Here is a 19,060-nt window from a genome sequence, read left to right as displayed (position 1 = left end):
TTTACGGACTGATTTAATTCTGAGCACTTGCGAGAGCAAAAAATAAAGTGTATCTGCCCTCCCTCCAGGCTTTTTCTGGTAGCATTTTGTCTGTGAAACGTGCTCTTAAAACGGGGAAGGAGAAGAAGCTTAAAAAAAAAAAAAAAAATTTGAGTAGGGTGGGGGCAGGATGTGGTTTTCAAAGGCTGGCCTGGGGGGTGGGTTGGGGGGTGTTGCCTAGGGAGGGGGCAGTGTTTGAGGTCTACGCGTCTAAGGAGCTCCAGAGATTGGAGGCGGGTAGGGTGGGGCTGGGGGCTTGTCTCTCGGGCTCCGCCCTCCCCGAAGCTTATATAGACGCGTGAGATATAGGCTCGCTACTGAGGACCTGGAGGAAAACTTGCCGCCGATAGAGGACATTTTGGAGGTTTTGCTGCCTGGAAGAGGGGTCTCTGGAGCCCCACTCCTAGATCTTTATCGAAGATTTGAAAAGAATTAAATTAGGGCCATGGGGACCACGAAGGTAAGAGCGATACGGTTACCGGTTATTTTTGCCGGCTTGGGATGCACTCGGAAAGACAAGCTATACCGGCGTTGGCTGAGCTCTGTTACGCGGAGTCACCTAGCAATCTGGAAGCCTTTCCCATTGCTCCCCCAGCCTGCAGTGCCGCACTTACACAGTTCTTTTCGGATGTCATGTCCTATAAAGAATTTATCCCAGTTCCATTCACCTTCTTGGGGTGGGAAAAGTCACCTGGAGAAGTTGTGTTTGTATTACACACATGGGTGTGTGTGTGTTTTCTTTAATACAATTACATGCTTTTGAGGATGTGAAGTTGAGTGTTCAGGGGATCAGGGGCGGTATGGTGGCGTTGATGCTTTAGACCTTGAAAAGACCTGAGGTTGGTTTTGGGGGTGCCGGGTCGGTGTCCAGCCATCATCTGTTCCATGACTTATGGGATTCCCTGAATTACCTAAGGAGAGAGAATTCCATGATTGTGAGCGCACAGTATATTAATATATTATTGTGTGTTGTGGATGCGGTATTTGTAGGGAGAAAGGCATTTTCACCAAGGTAATTTAATTTATCTGAAAATAAAAGATGAGAGAAGGGATGAAAAAGTGGGAAGGCCCTTAAGGATTTAAATGATGAGAGAAAATAAGAGGTTTCTACTAAAAGGAGTGGATGAAGCAGAAAGCGCTGCCCCCACGGGCCCCGGGGGTACTTAGATGCCAGTGGAGGCAAGGTCAATTTGGGAAACTGTTAACTCCAGGCCTGCCACTGCCTGACTTGATAGAGAAGGGGTTTAAGATGAGAAAGGGTTGGCGGGGGCGGGGAGCTCTCAGGCATAAAAATTGAGCTCTCTTGGGGTGGAAATTAAGATCACACCTACTAGAATTATCCCCGACAAGGTGAGTGATGACTGGGTTGATTTCAGCACAGCCCCCTCACAAAATGTCTCCGTTTTGAATTGGGAGTCAGCTTGTTCTCGCCCCCTGGTGGGTGGGTGGGGGATAGCAGTACCTCTTTAAGTGAACGGGCAGAATTTGAGCTGGGACCAGGGTACGGTGGTACGGCGGGCGGATCGTGCAGATTCTGTGACCCAGAGTTGCGAGCATCCTGGTGATGACGACACGTCACTAGCACTCGTGTTTTGTGGAATTTGGGGTACGGGTGAGCCTACACTGGCTCTAGCTGGTCGCAGAGTAATCTGTTCTCAACAAGCCTAGGGTTTTGCGGTCTGCCCTCACAGTTTTTTCTATCCCTGAGCACAATTCTGTGCTTGCCTGGGGATATACCTGGGGCTGCTGTTTGAATAGTTACAAACGGAGTAACCCAGTTCTCCTAACTTGTCCCTTCCCAAGTTTTCTTTCCAGAATTTCCCCAGGTTTACTCTTCATGCTCATCTATATCACCAGAGAAGCTCTTCAGTTCTTTTGTGTTCCTTATTCACTACCTAAATGGTTAGGTTGTTGTTTTCATACCACCAACCAGCTGAGTTCTAGTATATAAATCTCTCTTTTTTTAAATTTTCTTTTGTTTTTAAAATTTTATCTTCATGGTATTTTTCTCTTTTAAATTATGAGAGTATAATAATACGTTTACGGGAGACTTGGAAAATACAGAACAAAGTTACATATAGTTCCACTATATATTACAATTTTTTTAAGTAGATATATCAAGATTTTTAGTTGGAATTTTCAATATCAAACTCAAAAATTAATAGAATGAATATACAGAAAAGTAGAAGACTGTGGTAGACCTGAAAAGCACTATGAACCAGTTCAACCTAATTAAGATTTATACAGTTTTCAGATAACAGCAGAATACAAATTCAAGTTCCCAGAGACTATAAACTGGGAGGCACTGGAACGTATCCAGGGGCATAAAACAAGGTGCAAAAATTTCATGGTGCGTTCTCCTTAATAAGAGCCAGTCATGGATCAAGAATTTTAAGGAATGTTCTTCTCTACCTTCCCCCCAGGTCACCGCACCTCTGATCTTCGCCATCTCGGTTGCTACCATAGGCTCTTTCCAGTTTGGCTACAACACTGGAGTCATCAATGCTCCTGAGGCGGTGAGTGCCAGGCAACAAGAGTTTGAGTTTGGAATGGGGAAAGTATTCCTTTAGGTAGGGTTTCCAGAATTATCATGCTTAGACAGACTTGGTAGCTCACTTGGCTAAGACTGAGATGGGGCATGATATTGGTGGGGATCTAATTGAATCCTTGATCAAAGCAAGAGGCTCAGGACAGGGGCCCCCTGCACCCTGGACTGGGCCCGTTCATCCTCTCACCCTCTGGTGACACACTTCCCTTATTGTCCCCTAGAGGTTAGTTACAAAGTCGGGGTGCAGGGGTGCAGTGTGAGGTTTCAGGACAACTAAGTTATTCAGATCTGGTAACATGAACTCCAATGTTACCTGTCTCTTACATTGCCATCTATTTATTCCCTCGACTCTCTACCTACAAAGTAACTGGAACACTGTTCTCTTAGGGAGGGGAAGATCCTGAGTGTTTGTCTCTTTTCTCATCCAACTGTAATGGTCTTTTCTCCCACCACCCATTTTAATTGGCAGATCATAAAAGACTTTCTCAATTACACTTTGGAAGAGCGGTCAGAACCGCCCCCGTCCAGCGTGCTCCTCACATCCCTGTGGTCCTTGTCTGTGGCCATCTTCTCCGTGGGTGGTATGATTGGTTCCTTCTCCGTTGGACTCTTTGTCAACCGATTTGGCAGGTATTGACCAGAAACTGTGCAAGGAAGGGGGCTGTACTGGTTGCATTGAAGACAAGCATTGAGGCTTAGAACAGGGAGGTGATGGTGCATTTGAATAAAAAGCATGTGACATTCCCATCAAGGGAAAACCAATCCCACAGACCAGTCTCCATCCCCCTCCCCCGCCCCCCAGCCACATTCAGACATAATGATGAGTCTGGGGTGGAGTGGGACAATTTTAATTTCTAGCAAATTTCTAGCTGATGGATGCTGTTAGTTTGTGGACAACTTTGAGAACAAATGGCCTTGAAGTGCTTCCTAAAATCCTACCCTATAGCTAGGATGTAGAGGGGAAAATCTGCAACAAGTTCTCTAGGTGAGTCTCATGTAGGCCGAGGTGTAGGAACCATTAGTCCTGATAATCCCAATCAGATATGTTCTGATACTAGAAAGTGGAAAAGTTAGACCAAAAGATGTATGAGCCTGGAGAATGGTAGAGTGACTAGGAAAGAAGGGGAGAGGTGGACTCTGTTTTGCAAATTTTCCTTATCTTTGTTTAATCTTCCAGGCGCAATTCAATGCTTATTGTCAACCTGTTGGCCATAGCTGGCGGCTGCCTTATGGGATTCTGCAAAATAGCAGAGTCGGTTGAAATGCTGATCTTGGGCCGACTGATTATCGGCCTCTTCTGCGGACTCTGCACAGGATTCGTGCCCATGTACATTGGAGAGATCTCCCCTACTGCCCTGCGGGGCGCCTTTGGCACTCTCAACCAGCTGGGCATCGTTATCGGAATTCTGGTGGCCCAGGTACTCTAGAACTTATTGAGTGTTCATTCATGGCTCGTTAAGTGAATTTACACAGATAAAGTCACCAAAAATAATGTGTGGCACAGGGAACTATATTTAATATTCTATGATAAACACAATGGAAAAGAATATTTAAAAAAGGTTCTGTAAATATATATAACTGAATCACTTTGCTGTACATTGGTACTTAAATCAACCATGCTTCAATTTTTACAAACAAAAAATGTCTGGCACTTACTCAACTACATGTTTCAGATATTAATTAATATTACTAGCGCTCATAGATGGCTAAGGAAACAGGTAGGGTAGAAAAAGAAAAAGCTGTCTTTGCCTGTGATAGAAGGCCAGATGATTTTCTGAACATTTTTTTTTTTTTTAAATCAATTTGTGGCTTCCCCAGTGGCTCAGTGGATAAAGAATCTACCTGCAGTGCAGGAGACACAGGAGACTCCAGTTTGATCCCTGGATTGGGAAGTTCCCCTGGAGGAGGAAATGACAACCCACTCCAGTATTCTTGCCTGGAGAATCCCATGGATAGAGGAGCCTGGGGGGCTACAGTCCAAAGGGTCGCAACGAGTCAGACATGACTGAGCAACTAAGCATGTGGCCTATAAAGTATGGAATTAATAGTATTGTCTTTGGTTTCTAGATCTTTGGTCTAAAAGTCATCTTGGGGACTGAAGATCTCTGGCCTCTGCTCCTGGGCTTCACCATCTTACCAGCCATCATCCAGTGCGCTGCCCTTCCATTTTGCCCTGAAAGTCCTAGATTCTTGCTCATTAACAGAAAGGAGGAGGAGAAGGCAAAGGAGAGTGAGTATCCTTCATGCTTTCACTGTAGGAACCTCAGGACTGGTTTGTTTTTAAGATGAGGGTTTTGGATCTGGTTCTTGTCATCTCCTTTCCCTGCCCTCCAGAACCTGAGCAGAGAATTGTCTGATTACTCTGAAGTCACATGGGGTGAGGGGTGAGAAGGCAAGTTCAGGCCAGACACAGGGCTCCTCAGAGTGGCGTTTTTCCCAGCTATCTCATGGGGGCAAGGCATTAGCCAGTACCTTATCTGTGACCTCTCCTCTTCCACAGTCCTCCAGAGACTCTGGGGCACCGAGGACGTGGCTCAGGATATCCAGGAGATGAAGGATGAGAGTATGCGGATGTCGCAGGAGAAGCAAGTCACAGTGCTAGAGCTCTTCCGCGCCCCCAACTACCGGCAACCCATCATTATCTCTATCATGCTCCAGCTCTCCCAGCAGCTCTCTGGGATCAATGCAGTGAGTATCCATTCGGGGCAGATGTGTCTGACCCATTTCACTGGAATCACCTGACCATCTTCCCTGGTGACTCAGTGGTAAAGAATCACCTGCCAATTCAGGAAAATGAGGGTTCGATCCCTGGGTCAGGAAGATCCCCTGGAGCAGGAAGTGGCAACCCACTCCAGTATTCTTGCCTGGAAAATCCCATGGACAGAGGAGCCTGGTGGGCTACAGTCCATGGCATCACAAAGATTCGGACGTGACTTAGTGACTAAACAACAACACACCTGACCAGAGGTGAATCACACTGGCCACTGCTCACCTTCTGATATACCCAGGGTCTCTCACAATGTTTGCCTGGTAGTGGTTTCTCAGAAAACGCACATTATCCAGGTTTAGACTTGTCTTTGTATTTATCTTCTAAAGCTATATCTATAATACACGTTTGTGTGGCAAGATGAGAGAATGAAAAATTTCTCACCCTTAGTCTTAGAACTTGTCGTGAACATTTGTCCTCTTCCAGATTTTTTTAACATTATGGAGTATCATAATTTATCTAATTTTTATTCATCCTCTGTTTTGGACTGCTTTTTTTCTTTTTTGATTGTGCCTCTCAGCTTGCAGGATCTTACTTCTCCAACCAGGGATCAAGCCCGTGCCCCCTACATTGGAAGTGAGGAGTTACCAGGCCACCAGAGCAAAACTGCTAAGTCCTAGTCACTGGACCACCAGGGAGTTCCCAACCACTCGTTTTTAAAATATCCAGTTCTCTTTAACTCTCATCTGTCTTGGATGATGTCATCAATGATAACGTAGGCCATGTAATCCAGGCAGATCTGAGAACTGACACACCTTGGGGTTTTTTCCCAGGACTTTACAACCTGAAATCAGTGTAAACCCCTAGGGAGCAATTAGGAGGTGTGAGGGTACCCAGACAGAGCTGGCCTTACCATTGTGTATATTTTTTACAACTTAGAAACTGTGATTGTTTAAAGTGTGGGGCCAAATGGAAGGTAGCATCGGGCAGGTAGCCATGATATTCTGTGCAAAAGTCTGCTTCCTTCTTTTGAGTCCTGGGTGTGAGCAGAGAAGGTATTCCTACACCTCTGTCCTTTTGCAGATAAAATATTGGATATGGCGAACACTCCAGACCTCTCTATAAGTACCAATTCATGAGCTGAGGATTTGCCATCATAATATGATCAGTGTGATCAAACCATTTTATGACAAAGCAGTTTTGCAAAAAACACATGATAACTTAAAATAGTAAGTTGGTCTTTAGCCTCTCTCCCTAACGCACCACAAGGAAACTTGTGTTTGTGCTTCCCGTGAGGGATTAGAGGCAATTATATTAGAACCTCAGAGGGAAGATGGTCTGAAAAGTCCTCTCGGATGGTTCCAATGGATCTCAGTCTCAAATTTCCTCATTTGAAAAACCACTGTAATAAAATATACACTCAGGACTGTCTGGAACAGTGAAACTGGGACTAGAGGGAGGAGTCCAAGTATAAAACGGGTCCTGAGAAGGCCACGTTCTTCAGTTCTACAACCCAGGCACCTGCTTGCCTCCCCCAAGTCTGATCCCTGCAGAACAGGATCAGAAAAAGCCTACCCTGGGAAAGTTAAACAAATGGTGGATGAGTGCTCTGCAGGCAGGCCCCTTCCCCCTTCCCTCCTCCACTTCAGTAAATGATGGGTGAAAGTCAGTTTTCTAACCTACCTTTGAACAAACTATATTTTCTAATCTCCCTTAAAGGCAGAAGGGTAAGAGGCTGGACAGTGTTTACCCAGCAAAGTAAAACTGGCTTTCGGTAAGATGACATAGGGGTGAGCTTAACCTGGCCCCAAGGTTCCAGGCAGCATGACTTTATTATAAGTTTGCTTGATGTGTGTATGTCTGAGTTAGGTTTTTGATCTGTGTGCTTTTATATAAGAAGGAGAATTGGCATGATTATTCATCTCTAGTTTTAACTGTTCAAATGTCTTTCCTTACAAGCTTTATGTTATTAAATATTCTTGGAATTTTTTTAAAAAACAAATTTTAATTAGCTCACCCTTGCTTCTCTCCCAGAGCAGCAGTTTTTAATGAGGATGATACTATTTATCTCAATTTCCAAGAGCACAGCCTGAATCTTATTTTGGAAAATATACATGGTTTCTATCTTAGGCTGTAGGGCTTTGAAGACTTGTTTCTGCAGACAGTCACTCTCAGTGTGGGAGTGTATATTGATCAAAAACTCTGATGAAGAACTTTTCCCTGACAGTCCAGTGGTTAAGACTCAGCACTTCCTATGCAGGGGGCACAAGTTCAATCCCTGGTTAGGAACTAAGATCTCACATGCTGCATGGTGCAGCCAAAAACTAAAAATAAATAACAATAAGAACAAAAGAAAAAAACAGAATGTACCACACCAATTTTTTTTTTTTTTAAGTCTGCTGAATAGGGGCTGCCGTGGAGGCAGATATTCTGGGTGAAATCATAAACTCCCAAACCAAGCCTAAGAGCCTGAGCAACCTAGATCCTGTTGCCTTGTTATCTTCAGGTCTGAGTCCAATGTTTCCACATCTCTTAAGTTATGGTAGTTGTGGCAGCCCTGCGTATTAGCACATTGTTGACTGAATAATAAGGATAGTATAAATTGTAGCTTATTTAATAGTGTGCATTCAATTAAAATAATCACTGGTGTTATTTACTAAAACACTTGTAAAGATCCAGTGCCTGGAATTCCAGCCCACGTTCTAAAAACAAGCAGGCTGAGGTTACCCTTCTGTTTCTTCCCTATCAAGTTGATCCATCAATGCCTGTCATTATTGGTGGGGGTGGGAGTTTGGGTAAGAGTCTATCGGTAAAGCAGAATTGAAAAACTTAACAGGACTTAAGCCATTCTATCTAAGTTACTAAAAGCAGACTTCAGGAAGAGACTAAATGGAGCAGTAAGAATGAGCATAGTTTGGAGGGAAAAAATGGAGCTAAGTAGCTAGAGTTGAAGACAACTAACAAGAAAATAAGTTACAAAAGATCATTTGTTTGCAGAAAAGATACTGTGATTGAACAACAACAACAAAAAATTGCTGGAAGGTACTCCTGAACTTCTGGGACTTCTGAGTTGATTTTTTGAGGGTTCAGTGCAACTGCTACACACAACTGTATTTCACAGTCGCACCTTTTGTTCCCTGTTAGGTGTTCTACTACTCGACAGGAATCTTCAAAGATGCGGGTGTCCAGGAGCCGGTCTATGCCACTATCGGCGCAGGTGTGGTCAACACCATCTTCACCGTGGTGTCTGTAAGTCAGATGTTTTGATCATTTTCAAGCAGGGTAGAGAATTCTTGGTACACATATTCAAGTATAGGTGGCATGTCCTTCCATCTCCCTGCTGCCTTTTAGTTAAACCTTTTTTGTTCTAATTCCCTGTTGGGGAAAAGAGCTATTGAATGATGAGTAAATGAAGATAGATGGGCAAAGGGAAGCACAGAGGGGACCGTGGAGGATGCTCTTAACTCAGAGCTAGAGGAGAGGCAGTGTGACTATCGCAGGTACCCTGCTGCTGGTCAGGCAGCTTCCAGTAGCTCATACAGTGTCTTCTGAAAAGGAAAGTGACATTGTTTCACGGGTACTTTTTCTAAATCATTTTTTTAGGTGTTCTTGGTGGAAAGGGCTGGGAGGAGGACTCTTCACCTGATTGGCCTTGGAGGGATGGCTTTTTGTTCCATCCTCATGACGATTTCTTTGTTACTGAAGGTGAGTACTCTTTGTAAAGGAAAGGGAGGAGTGGAGAAAGGTGAGGGGGTGGGTTGTCGAGGTTTGGTGATTACACAAGTGAACTTTGAGAGAAGTAATACGTGCAGAGGTTTAAGAAAAGTGGATTTTCAGAGATAGATAATTAAATTGCTGTCATCCCTATAGCTATATGACATAAAGCTTGTAAAATATATGGTCTCATTTCATTCTTAAAGAGATGTTAAGGTCATTAATCTGGTTTTACAGCTGATGAAATGGTCTCAGAATGTGCAGAATAACACGTGTGATCATACTGCTAAGATTCCAAGACCCAAGGCTGCTAGGACTTCCTTGACAGTCCAGTGGTTAAGAATCTGCCTTCCAGCACAGGGAGTGAGGGTTCAATCCCTGGTCAGGAAACTAAGATCCCACATTCTGCATGGTGCAGCCAAAACAAAAACAAGAACAACAACAAAGCCCAAGGTTTCTAGGTCCAGTAACTCCTTTACATCATGGGATAGAAGGAACTTTTCATTATTCCATCAGTCCTCATCTGTGGGAAGCTGGCACCTACCTGGGCATGCTGTCTTTAATACTAACTTTCCTCTGTTCCTTTCTCGTAGGATAATTATAGCTGGATGAGCTTTATCTGTATTGGGGCCATCCTGGTCTTCGTGGCCTTCTTTGAAATTGGCCCAGGCCCTATTCCCTGGTTTATTGTGGCTGAACTCTTTGGTCAGGGACCCCGTCCAGCTGCCATGGCAGTGGCTGGTTGTTCCAACTGGACCTCCAACTTTTTGGTTGGACTCCTCTTCCCCTCGGCCGCGGTAAGTAACTTAAAACTCATGCAACCCACGTTGAAACCAACTAATACATAGTTCTTCTTAGGAACAGAATAGCAATGATAGGCCTTAGGATTCCAAATCAATATTTAAAATCCATCATTTGGTGTAGCATTAACAGCCTGATCCAAAAGGCTCACTGAGGATAGGATGTTAATGATGAGGTAGCTCCTATTGTAAAATGGCCTAGAGTTGATTTGTTAAATAAAGGAACTAGCAGTGGACATCTAGGATGCATTTCCAATTTCTGTGAGTCTTTTAGAAACCCAGATTTTTAAAAATAATCAAAAGGACTTTTCTGCTGGTCCTTTGGTTATGAATTCGCCTGCCAAAGCAGAAGACAGGGGTTCGATCCCTGGTTTGGGAAGACTTCACCTGCCACATGCTTCGCAATAAGAGAAGCCCACACACTGAAACTAAAGAGTAGCCCTCACTCACGGCAACTAGAGAAAGCCCAACCACAGCAGCGAAGACCTGGTACAGCCAAAAATAAATTAAAAAATAATGATATTAATCAAAAGTCCTAAAAACTCAATAGGTATTTGGAAATGGCTAACTTTAATGACTAGGAAAAGGAATGACACAAAATTGCAGAGAAATCTAGGAAGTTACCAATGAAATCATGAGCAAGTCACTGAAGAGACTGCACTGTTTTGATGAAGTCTAGGGGGGGGTTATGCCTTCAAGGCTATTAGAAATATGATTGTGAGGGAACTGACTGACTCTTCTGTTCTGTATCTCTTCACCAGTTCTACTTAGGCGCCTATGTTTTCATCGTCTTCACTGTCTTCCTCGTTATCTTCTGGGTCTTCACCTTCTTCAAAGTTCCTGAGACCCGTGGCAGGACTTTTGAGGAAATTACACGAGCCTTTGAAGGGCAGACGCAGACAGGAACCCGCGGTGAGAAAGGCCCCATCATGGAGATGAACAGCATCCAGCCCACGAAGGACACCAATGCCTAAGAAGTGCCTCTTACCCACCTCCCTCCCGTCACGTAAAGCAACCTCCCCCTGAGCAAGCGGGGAGGCCTCATCAGGTTGTAACCCAGGACTGTTTCTGAATGCTGCTACTCCATTCCTTTCTCATCCACATACTCGATGGGCGCTCAGAGGATCCCAAGGCTGGGGTTAGTCGTGTTCAATGGCTTTTAAAAATTTCATTTCTTGGACATTCTCTTCAGCTCAGGAGAGACCAAGTAAACCTACCTTCATTTCAGGAGGGATTGGCCGCTTGGTATGTGACAACTTGGCCAGCTCCTGCTCCCTTAGGTTCTAAAATTGCCTCAAGGCATTTTGGGGAGTGGGCTAGAAGGTGCCATTCCTCCAACCTCCAACTCACCAGGAAGCAGGTACACTTAAGAGTGGAGGCCAGAGAGGGATTCCATAAGAGCTCCTCCTTCACTTCCGTACAGCTCTGCTGAGCAAATTAACTTGAGTTTTATTTATTTTATCTTCTGGTTTTATTGCATAAATATTTATTTTTTTAAATATAAAGTAATTTTACCAAATAATGAAAACATAAGGAAATTGAGGTTAGAGGGAGGTGCTTCAAGAGAGGTTATAGGGTGGAAGATTTGATACCGAAGAGGTTAAGGTGCAATAAGAAGGGAAGGATTTAGGGAGAAAGGTCATGCATGATTGGAGGATGCATGATGTGGTGTATGAGGTTTGCACGTTGCCTCTTAACAATTTCTATCCTTAAGATAAAAACTCTCAACTTTCTCAGAAAAGTCATGTGCCTGTATAAAGAAGCTATTGGTTTCCTTTGGAACTTTTTTCTTCATTTAAGATTATATGTAGTATTACTTGAAATGTAGGATTATTGCTAAGGTGGGCATTTTAGTTAATAGGGGTCTATGGGTTCTAATTTTGGATGGAGTCCAGAGAAGGGACGGTTATTTCTACAAATCCTCTCTCCCCTCACTGGACCAAGCAGCTTCTTTCTCTGTAGTAAACTCACTTTTTAAAAATATTCCTATCACCCATCTGGTGGGAGAGCCTCCCAAGTGAGCAACCAAAAATCTTGGTTCTTGGTAGAGGTTCATTATTTCTTCAGTTTGTTGTTTAGAGGATTTTAGATGTTGATTTTTATTTTGCTTTAAGCCATAGCTTTAAAAGAACTTAGAGATGTTTATAGCTAACTTGGAATTTATAACCTCAGTGCTGGAAAACGATTTTCTTCCTGAACGATTATTATCCAGTTGACGTGTGTTATTACATGAGGGTCATCTCATGCTTGTTTATGTCTGTTTACCATGTCAAGTTACCCTTGTTACCACGTTACCATAGTGTTACGTCAGGTACCCCCTGAGGGATTTGAACTTTCCTGTAGACCACACGTGACGTGTGCGTGAACGTGTGTGCACCGTCACGAAGCAGTTGCTGGTTATCTTGTTGGGTTCCTAAGGCCCCTGTTGGGTATAATGTGTTCAGACTTGTGTATATGTAAACAACACTGCCTCTGCTGGGTGGAATCTGCATCAATGGTTTTCTTTGAAACTTTAGAGTTCCATCTCATCAGGCTGCCTTTCCTTGTTGGAGAAGACAGAGAGAACTCCCTAAATGTTGAGACTGAGAGTGGAGGACTCACTCTCCACTCAGACAGCAGGGAAAGACAGGAAAGAGTGTGAGACCAGGACATGATGCCTCATGGGTGCGCTGGAAGGGCGTCATGGGGGAGAGGGAGGCATTCTTAAGGGGACAATAAGCTTCTAGATCTGGGGTGGCGAGAGAGTTTGCTGAGATGGAGGGATTGCATTTGCCACAGCCCATGGCCACCTCCAGGATCATCCAGTATTTTTAGAAGTGGAGACTGGGCTCTTCATCCCTCCTTCATATGTTACTTGATCTCCCTTCCCCTCTTTGGTGCTTACATATTTCAAGCCCTTCAGTCAAACCCTTGCCTATGACAGTATTTTGGTTCTAATTTCTCACCATTCATTCCCTCTGGTTGCTGAGGCTTTGGGTACAAAACTCGCAGAGCCTTGGGACAGGGCTTTGCCGTGACGGGGGACTGTCCTCCATCTGCACCTCTGCTCCGACTCAGACCAGTGGGTTGGCAGTGGTGCAGCATGGAATTTTTTCCAGTTCTCAGTGACCAGGTTGTGAATAATTTCCAAATGGATTTTTTCTATTATTGTTACTACGGTTCTTTGTTTTGAAATAAAATTCTGAATGTACATATATAACATCACAGGCTTGGTTTTTTGTGTGTGTGGGGGCGGGGGGGACCTTCCTCTGTAACAAGTCAGCTTTAAATACCTTGTGGCTGCTCAGTACTTGTTGTAACCTAAATAAGTTTCTTATATGAGAGTTTTGTACAAATGAAAATAGCCATACTCATTTATTATGCGCAGATGAAATGGAAAAGCCTTAGTGCATTGCCTTGCATACTTAATAAATTATGTTGCTTGCGTTCACCAGTGAGAATTCTTCTGATTTTTCTCTTTTCTATTTCCTTTCTCCTCCAATCTTTGATCTCTGAAATTTATCCTACATTAATGTCAGGGTATTCATATATATACATATGTAATATATGTGTATTATATGTTTTCCCAATGGCTCAGCAGTAAAGAACCTGTAGTACAGGAAATGTGAGAGATGCAGTTTCAGTTCCTGGGAGGGGAAGATATTCCCTGGAGTAGGAAACAGCAACCTACTCAAGTATTTGCCTGGAGAATCCCATGGACAGAGGATCCTGGTAGGCTACAGTCCATGGAATTGCAGAGTTGGACACAATTGAGCAAGCACATTGTATATATATCACATACATACATTTATATCACATCTATATGTATACACATGGAACACATCCACGTTTATATCCCTGTACTGCTGAAAAATTCAATAACTTCCAATCAATTTCTACCCTGGCTTAACACAACCCCCCCAGGGGCAGGGTCCCTCCTACCTCTCCGTCTGATTCACTGTTGTTGTTTTTTTAATTTTTATTTTACATTCAGCTACGGCTGATTTTGTGAAGATAAGTGAAGGACAAGAAAGCATGGCATGCTGCAGTCCAGGGAGTCACAAAGAGTTGGACGTGACTTAGGGACTAAACAAAAATAGCTAATTTACATGTTAGTTTCAAGTGTGAAAGTGAAAGAAAGTGAAAGTGAAGTCGCTCAGTCGTGTTCAACTCTTTGCAACCCCATGGACTGTAGCCTATCAGGCTCCTCCGTCCATGCGGTTTTCCAGGCAAGAGTGCTGGAGTGGATTGCCATTTCCTTCTCCAGGGGATCTTCCCAACCCAGGAATCAAACCCAGGTCTCCCGCATTGCAGGCAGACGCTTTACCATCTGAGCCACCAGGGAAGCAAAGTGATTCAGTTACACATATATCCATTCTTTTTTTCAGATTCTTTTCCCATATAGGTTACTACTGAATATTGAGTAGAGTTCCATGTGTTATACAGTAGATCCTTATTATTTTATATATGGTAGTGTGTGTGTGTTAACCCCAAACTCCTAATTTATCCCTCCCCATGTTGTTTACCCTTTGGTTAACCATAGATTTGTTTTTGAAGTCTGTGAATCTGTTTCTGTTTTGTAAATAAGCTCATTTGTATCTTTTTTTTTTTTTTTCACATATATAAGTGACATTTGTCTTCCTCTGTCTGATTTCACTTAGTATAATCATCTCTAGGTTCATCCTAATTCAATACTTCTTAATTTACGTAAGGAAACACCTCATACCCACGATGGGCGCTCAACATTTTGATGCTTTTCCTTCATGTAGTTATGAAACTCCCTTGCCCAGTTTCCATTCATTTACTACAGATAATCTCAAAGGCTACTCTCTTATTTCTACGAGGCCCAAGTAGGAGCGCCATAAAGCCTTCCTTGCTCCCAACATAACCTTACACTGTGGTTCTTTGTGTGTTAGGGGTGGAATGAAAGGATGGAATACCTGGCTGTCAGCAAGTGCATCATATTCTCCAAAACTGGTTGCTTTAGCTCCTTTTTTCCACCTTTGCTTCCTTATAATTCATTCTCCACATGACTAGAGTGTTCTTTTAAAATCAGATCATGTTGGGACTTCACTGGTGGTCCAGCGGTTAGGCATTCACACTTCCACTGGAGGTGTGGGCACGGGTTTGATCCCAGCTTGGGGAACGAAGATTCCATATGCTGCGTGGTGTGGCCAAAAGATAATTTTTAAAAAATCAGAACATGTCAGTTCCTTCTGCAAAACCTTCCAATTCCACTTAAAGCAGTCACGCTTAAAATAGTATTCAGGCTCTTCAGGGGACGGTATCTAGAGGATTTCAGAATGGCCCAGGGTTCGACCTACATAGTTGGCTGTCCTACAACACAACCTCCAACAAAACTAGGCTGTCTGGGACTCCGGGTGATAGAATTACAAAAAGGTTGGGGAAGCATCAAAGCCTACAGATGGTAGGGGGCTCATGCTGTGAGATCTGAAGATCTAATATGGTGGTCTGAAATGAAAAATCATGTCAACAGGACCTATGGTGGGTCCATGGGAGCCAAATGTGTCCTCGACAGGATCAAGCAGGATTTCCTTCTTGAGCAGAAAATCATGAAAGTGTTGAAAGCAAAAGCAAAAGCACAACACTTAAGAGTCAGAAAGCTAAATTTAAAAAGATTTCTAGGGACTTTCCTGGTTGTCCGGTGGTTGACTTGGAGCTTTCAATGTTCTTGGATTCAATCCCTGGTTGAGGAACTAAGATCCCCACATACCATACACCCAAAAAATAAAAACGGAGGTTTTTGGGTTTTTTTTTGTGGTGATGGCGATGTGGAATTCCCTGGTGTCTAGTGGTTAAGATTCCTTTGGTGCTTTCACTGCAGAGGCTTGGGTTAGATCCCTGGTTGGGGAACAGATCCCACAAGCCAAGGGGTGCAGCCAAAATAAATAAATGAAATGGAAACGTTTGAGCAGTAAAAAAAAAGAAAGAAGGAAAAAAAATAGTATCCAGACTCCTTTGCTATGGCCTGTAAACTGGGTGACCATACATCCCAGTTTATTCCTATTACCCTGGTGCAACTTTTCTGCTTTCATTCATTCTTAAAACTGTCCTGACACTAAGTTCTGCTTCCCTTACCTAAAAATTTGCTTCTTCAGCTTCATTTCTTGTACTCTCTTTGGTCACTGAATTCTAGCCCCACTGGTTTTCTAGCTCTCCTATACATCAAGTTCATGATTACTTAGGTTCTTGTCACTTCTCTTGTGCTTGAAATATCCTGCCTCAGAATTTTGCAATGCTGAGTCTATTTGTGCATGAGGATTTAATGACGCTCTGCAGAGAATAAGCTCCAAAAAAGCAAGTACCTTGTCTTGTTACACCTAGCACACTGCCTGACACAGAATTTTTATTAAGTGTATCAATCTGACTTCTATCAAGATCAAAACTTTTACAACTAAAAACATAAAGAAGGGCTTCCTGGCAGCTCAGTGGTAAAGAATCCAATTGCCAGTACAGAGATGTGGGTTCGATCCCTGATCCGGGAAGATCCCACATGCCTTGGAGCAACATGCGCCATGCGCCCATGCGCCACAACTACTGAGCCTGTGTTCTAGAGCCCGTGCTCTGCAACAAGAGAAGCCACCTCAGTGGGGAGCCTGTGCACTGCAACTAGAGAATAGCCCCCACTCGCTGCATCTAGACAAAAGCCTGTGCAGCAATGAAGACCCAACACAGCCATAAATAAATTGGTTAATTAAAAAAAAAAAACACAAAGAAGACTGAAACCACACATTGACCTAAACAGGGAAAGTTGAATTAAAAAAAAAAAAAAGTTATGATAACAAATGAAAAAAGGATGTAAGAGAACTCAGTATGGTATCCCAGGGCTGAAGGAGTGTATCCAAGGAAGTTCAAATTTGGGAGGCCACCTCCCCAAAGCTGAGGTTCAGAGCTCACTGGAAAAGGCGCAGTCACAATCCACCTGCTAGCAGAGGATTGCGCAGGCCAGCACTGGTGTGTGTTCCCCAGGCAAGTAGGAGACAAACTCTCCACAGCTGGTGGCCAGATACCTGAGTGTTTAGAGGACCTGAGGCCAACAACAGGTGAGAGGACTGGGGCCTGGTGAAGACTGATTGCTTAGGGCCGGGGGTGGGGGTTGCTGTAAGATGGCTGAGGGAGCTTGCATCCTGCCAGCATGGCTGGGACTGGGACACCATCAGATGTTCTCTCATCTACCTTCTTGATCTGTGGTGGTTCAGCGGGTAAAGAACCTGCCTGCCCCCTGCAGGAGATGCAGGAGACCTGGGTTCAATCACTGGGTCAGGAAGATCCCCTGGAGGAGGATATGACAACCCACTCTAGTATTCTTGCGTGGGAAATTCCATAGACAGAGGAGCCTGGCGGGCTACAGTCCATAGGGTCGCAAAAAATCAGACACGACTCAAGTGACAGCATAGCAGAAGCCCTCTTCCCTATATAGTATCCGCCTAGCACCATCTTCTGAAAGAATTTCATTGGCTCAACACGCCAATGAGACGGTTTATAGAGAATTCCGAGCATCCATCACAAGACAGGTCCTGAAGGATGAATTTGGAGCTGAGGCAGTAGATTGGTAACTGGCAGGATTCATGTTAGATGGCGGGCTGAAGCGGTACCTTGATGGACAGAATCGCCTCCTTCCACAGCTCCCAAAGCCACCAGATTCCAGATGCAATTCAGGTTGAAACGTGCCTTTGTGGGGGACTCGGGAGTAGGGGTGGGGGACCCAAATGTGTTTACTGCAGAAGTTTGGCCAAGGTTCAACTGGGTGGTCCCAGCTGAGGCTGGGCTATAAGGGTCTTCCCCAGAGCCAGGCAAACGAGACAGAGATACCGAGGAAGCCGCCCTGAGCCTCAGGGCCTCTGAGCCGCCGGATAACGTTCGGGGCGGGGCTGCAGGTGAGGCCTCAGCCCACTCGCTCTGGCTCTACGCTCTGGGTCTTTACCGCGCCGTCCTTTTGGATACCGATTCCCAAAGAGCGGCACCAACGACACTAGTAGCATCAGTGTCCGTGATCCCGGGCCACGGTGGCGGCGGCACCGCTGAAACTGCGGGTCCCGCCCTGGGTTCCTCTTCCTCCGGCAGTGGCCGCCCTGCTCCCTCAGCTCCCTCTGCTCCAGCCCAAGGAGCTGCCCGGCGCCCGCGTCCGTCGCCTACCCAGTTCTGCAGTCACCAGAGGCCGCGCTGCGCTGGACCAAATCGCCGAGCCTGCAGGAGGCGGGGCTTTTAGCCGAGCGGGGTGAGGGTGGGGGCCCTCCCGCGAGCCTTCACTGCGCAGGCGCAGGTGGCCTCGGAAACCTGTTGGATTCCGGTCGCTTCAGTTCCAGCCTTTTCTGGCTAAAATCCTGGCCTTGCTTGGAAATTAACAGACCTTCAAATGCCCGTACTTCCCGCCCTTCTTATCCTGAAGAGAATTTAGCTACCTTTTCTTAATAGTTCAGGGTTTTGTGATTTGATTGATAGACTGAGTCACCAAAATTGAATCAGTTTCAGAGATTAAATTCAGATCTCACCTTAAAAAAATTGAATGAATCGTTAAAAGGAACTGCACCCTGGCGGTTAAGTGCTTAAGAACTGGACTAAAGTTAAATACCCAACAAGGTGTAAAGGTGCCAGTTTTGGTTTTGTTTTGTTTTTTAAAGCACCAAAATGTTTTATTGTGAAAAGTTTAATCTTTATCAACCTGAAGTGAGAAAGGGCTCCTATATTTTAAATCTTCATTTTTATTATGAGATTGAGCCAAGAAGTGGAAGCGACACAAATGTCCAGCAGTGAGTGAATGGATAAACACAATGTAGAGTATGCACCCCAGGGAATATTATACAGGCTGGAAAAGGACAGAAATCCTGCATATCCTTAGGCATGGACGAACCTCGAGGCCACGATATTAGGTGAAATAAGCCAGTCACAGAGAGACAAGTACTGTGTAAGTCTACTTGTATGAAGTATCTGCTGCTGCTGCTGCTGCTGCTGCTAAGTCGCTTCAGTTGTGTCCGACTCTATGTGACCCCATAGACGGCAGCCCACCAGGCTCCCCTGTCCCTGGGATTCTCCAGGCAAGAACACTGGAGTGGGTTGCCATTTCCTTCTCCAATGCATGAAAGTGAAAAGTGAAGTCGCTCAGTCGTGTCCGACTCTTAGCGACCCCATGGACTGCAGCCCACCAGGCTCCTCCGTCCATGGGATTTTCCAGGCAAGAGTACTGGAGTGGGGTGCCATTGCCTTCTCCATGAAGTATCTAAAGCGGTCAAATTCACAGAAACAAAGTAGAGT

The 19,060-nt window shown here is 44.6% G+C and overlaps 1 protein-coding gene across 1 annotated transcript; it reads left to right on the top strand.

The window, feature by feature from the left end:
- Positions 1 to 209: 209 nt before the first annotated feature.
- Positions 210 to 13,245, top strand: LOC104995483 (solute carrier family 2, facilitated glucose transporter member 3). Its single transcript, XM_010849359.1, has 10 exons — positions 210 to 499; positions 2,463 to 2,555; positions 3,057 to 3,217; positions 3,765 to 4,005; positions 4,655 to 4,817; positions 5,088 to 5,275; positions 8,439 to 8,543; positions 8,898 to 8,999; positions 9,602 to 9,805; positions 10,570 to 13,245. Exons 1-10 carry the CDS (start codon positions 485 to 487, stop codon positions 10,780 to 10,782), a joined length of 1,485 nt encoding a protein of 494 aa, XP_010847661.1. The 5' UTR covers positions 210 to 484; the 3' UTR covers positions 10,783 to 13,245.
- Positions 13,246 to 19,060: the final 5,815 nt, after the last annotated feature.

Source organism: Bison bison, unplaced genomic scaffold, assembly GCF_000754665.1.
Source record: "Bison bison bison isolate TAMUID 2011002044 unplaced genomic scaffold, Bison_UMD1.0 scf7180017864281, whole genome shotgun sequence".
In the NCBI taxonomy this organism is placed as follows: Eukaryota; Metazoa; Chordata; class Mammalia; order Artiodactyla; family Bovidae; genus Bison; species Bison bison.
Note: the sequence above shows the minus strand (reverse complement) of the source record. Positions and strands in the feature narration are given on the sequence as shown.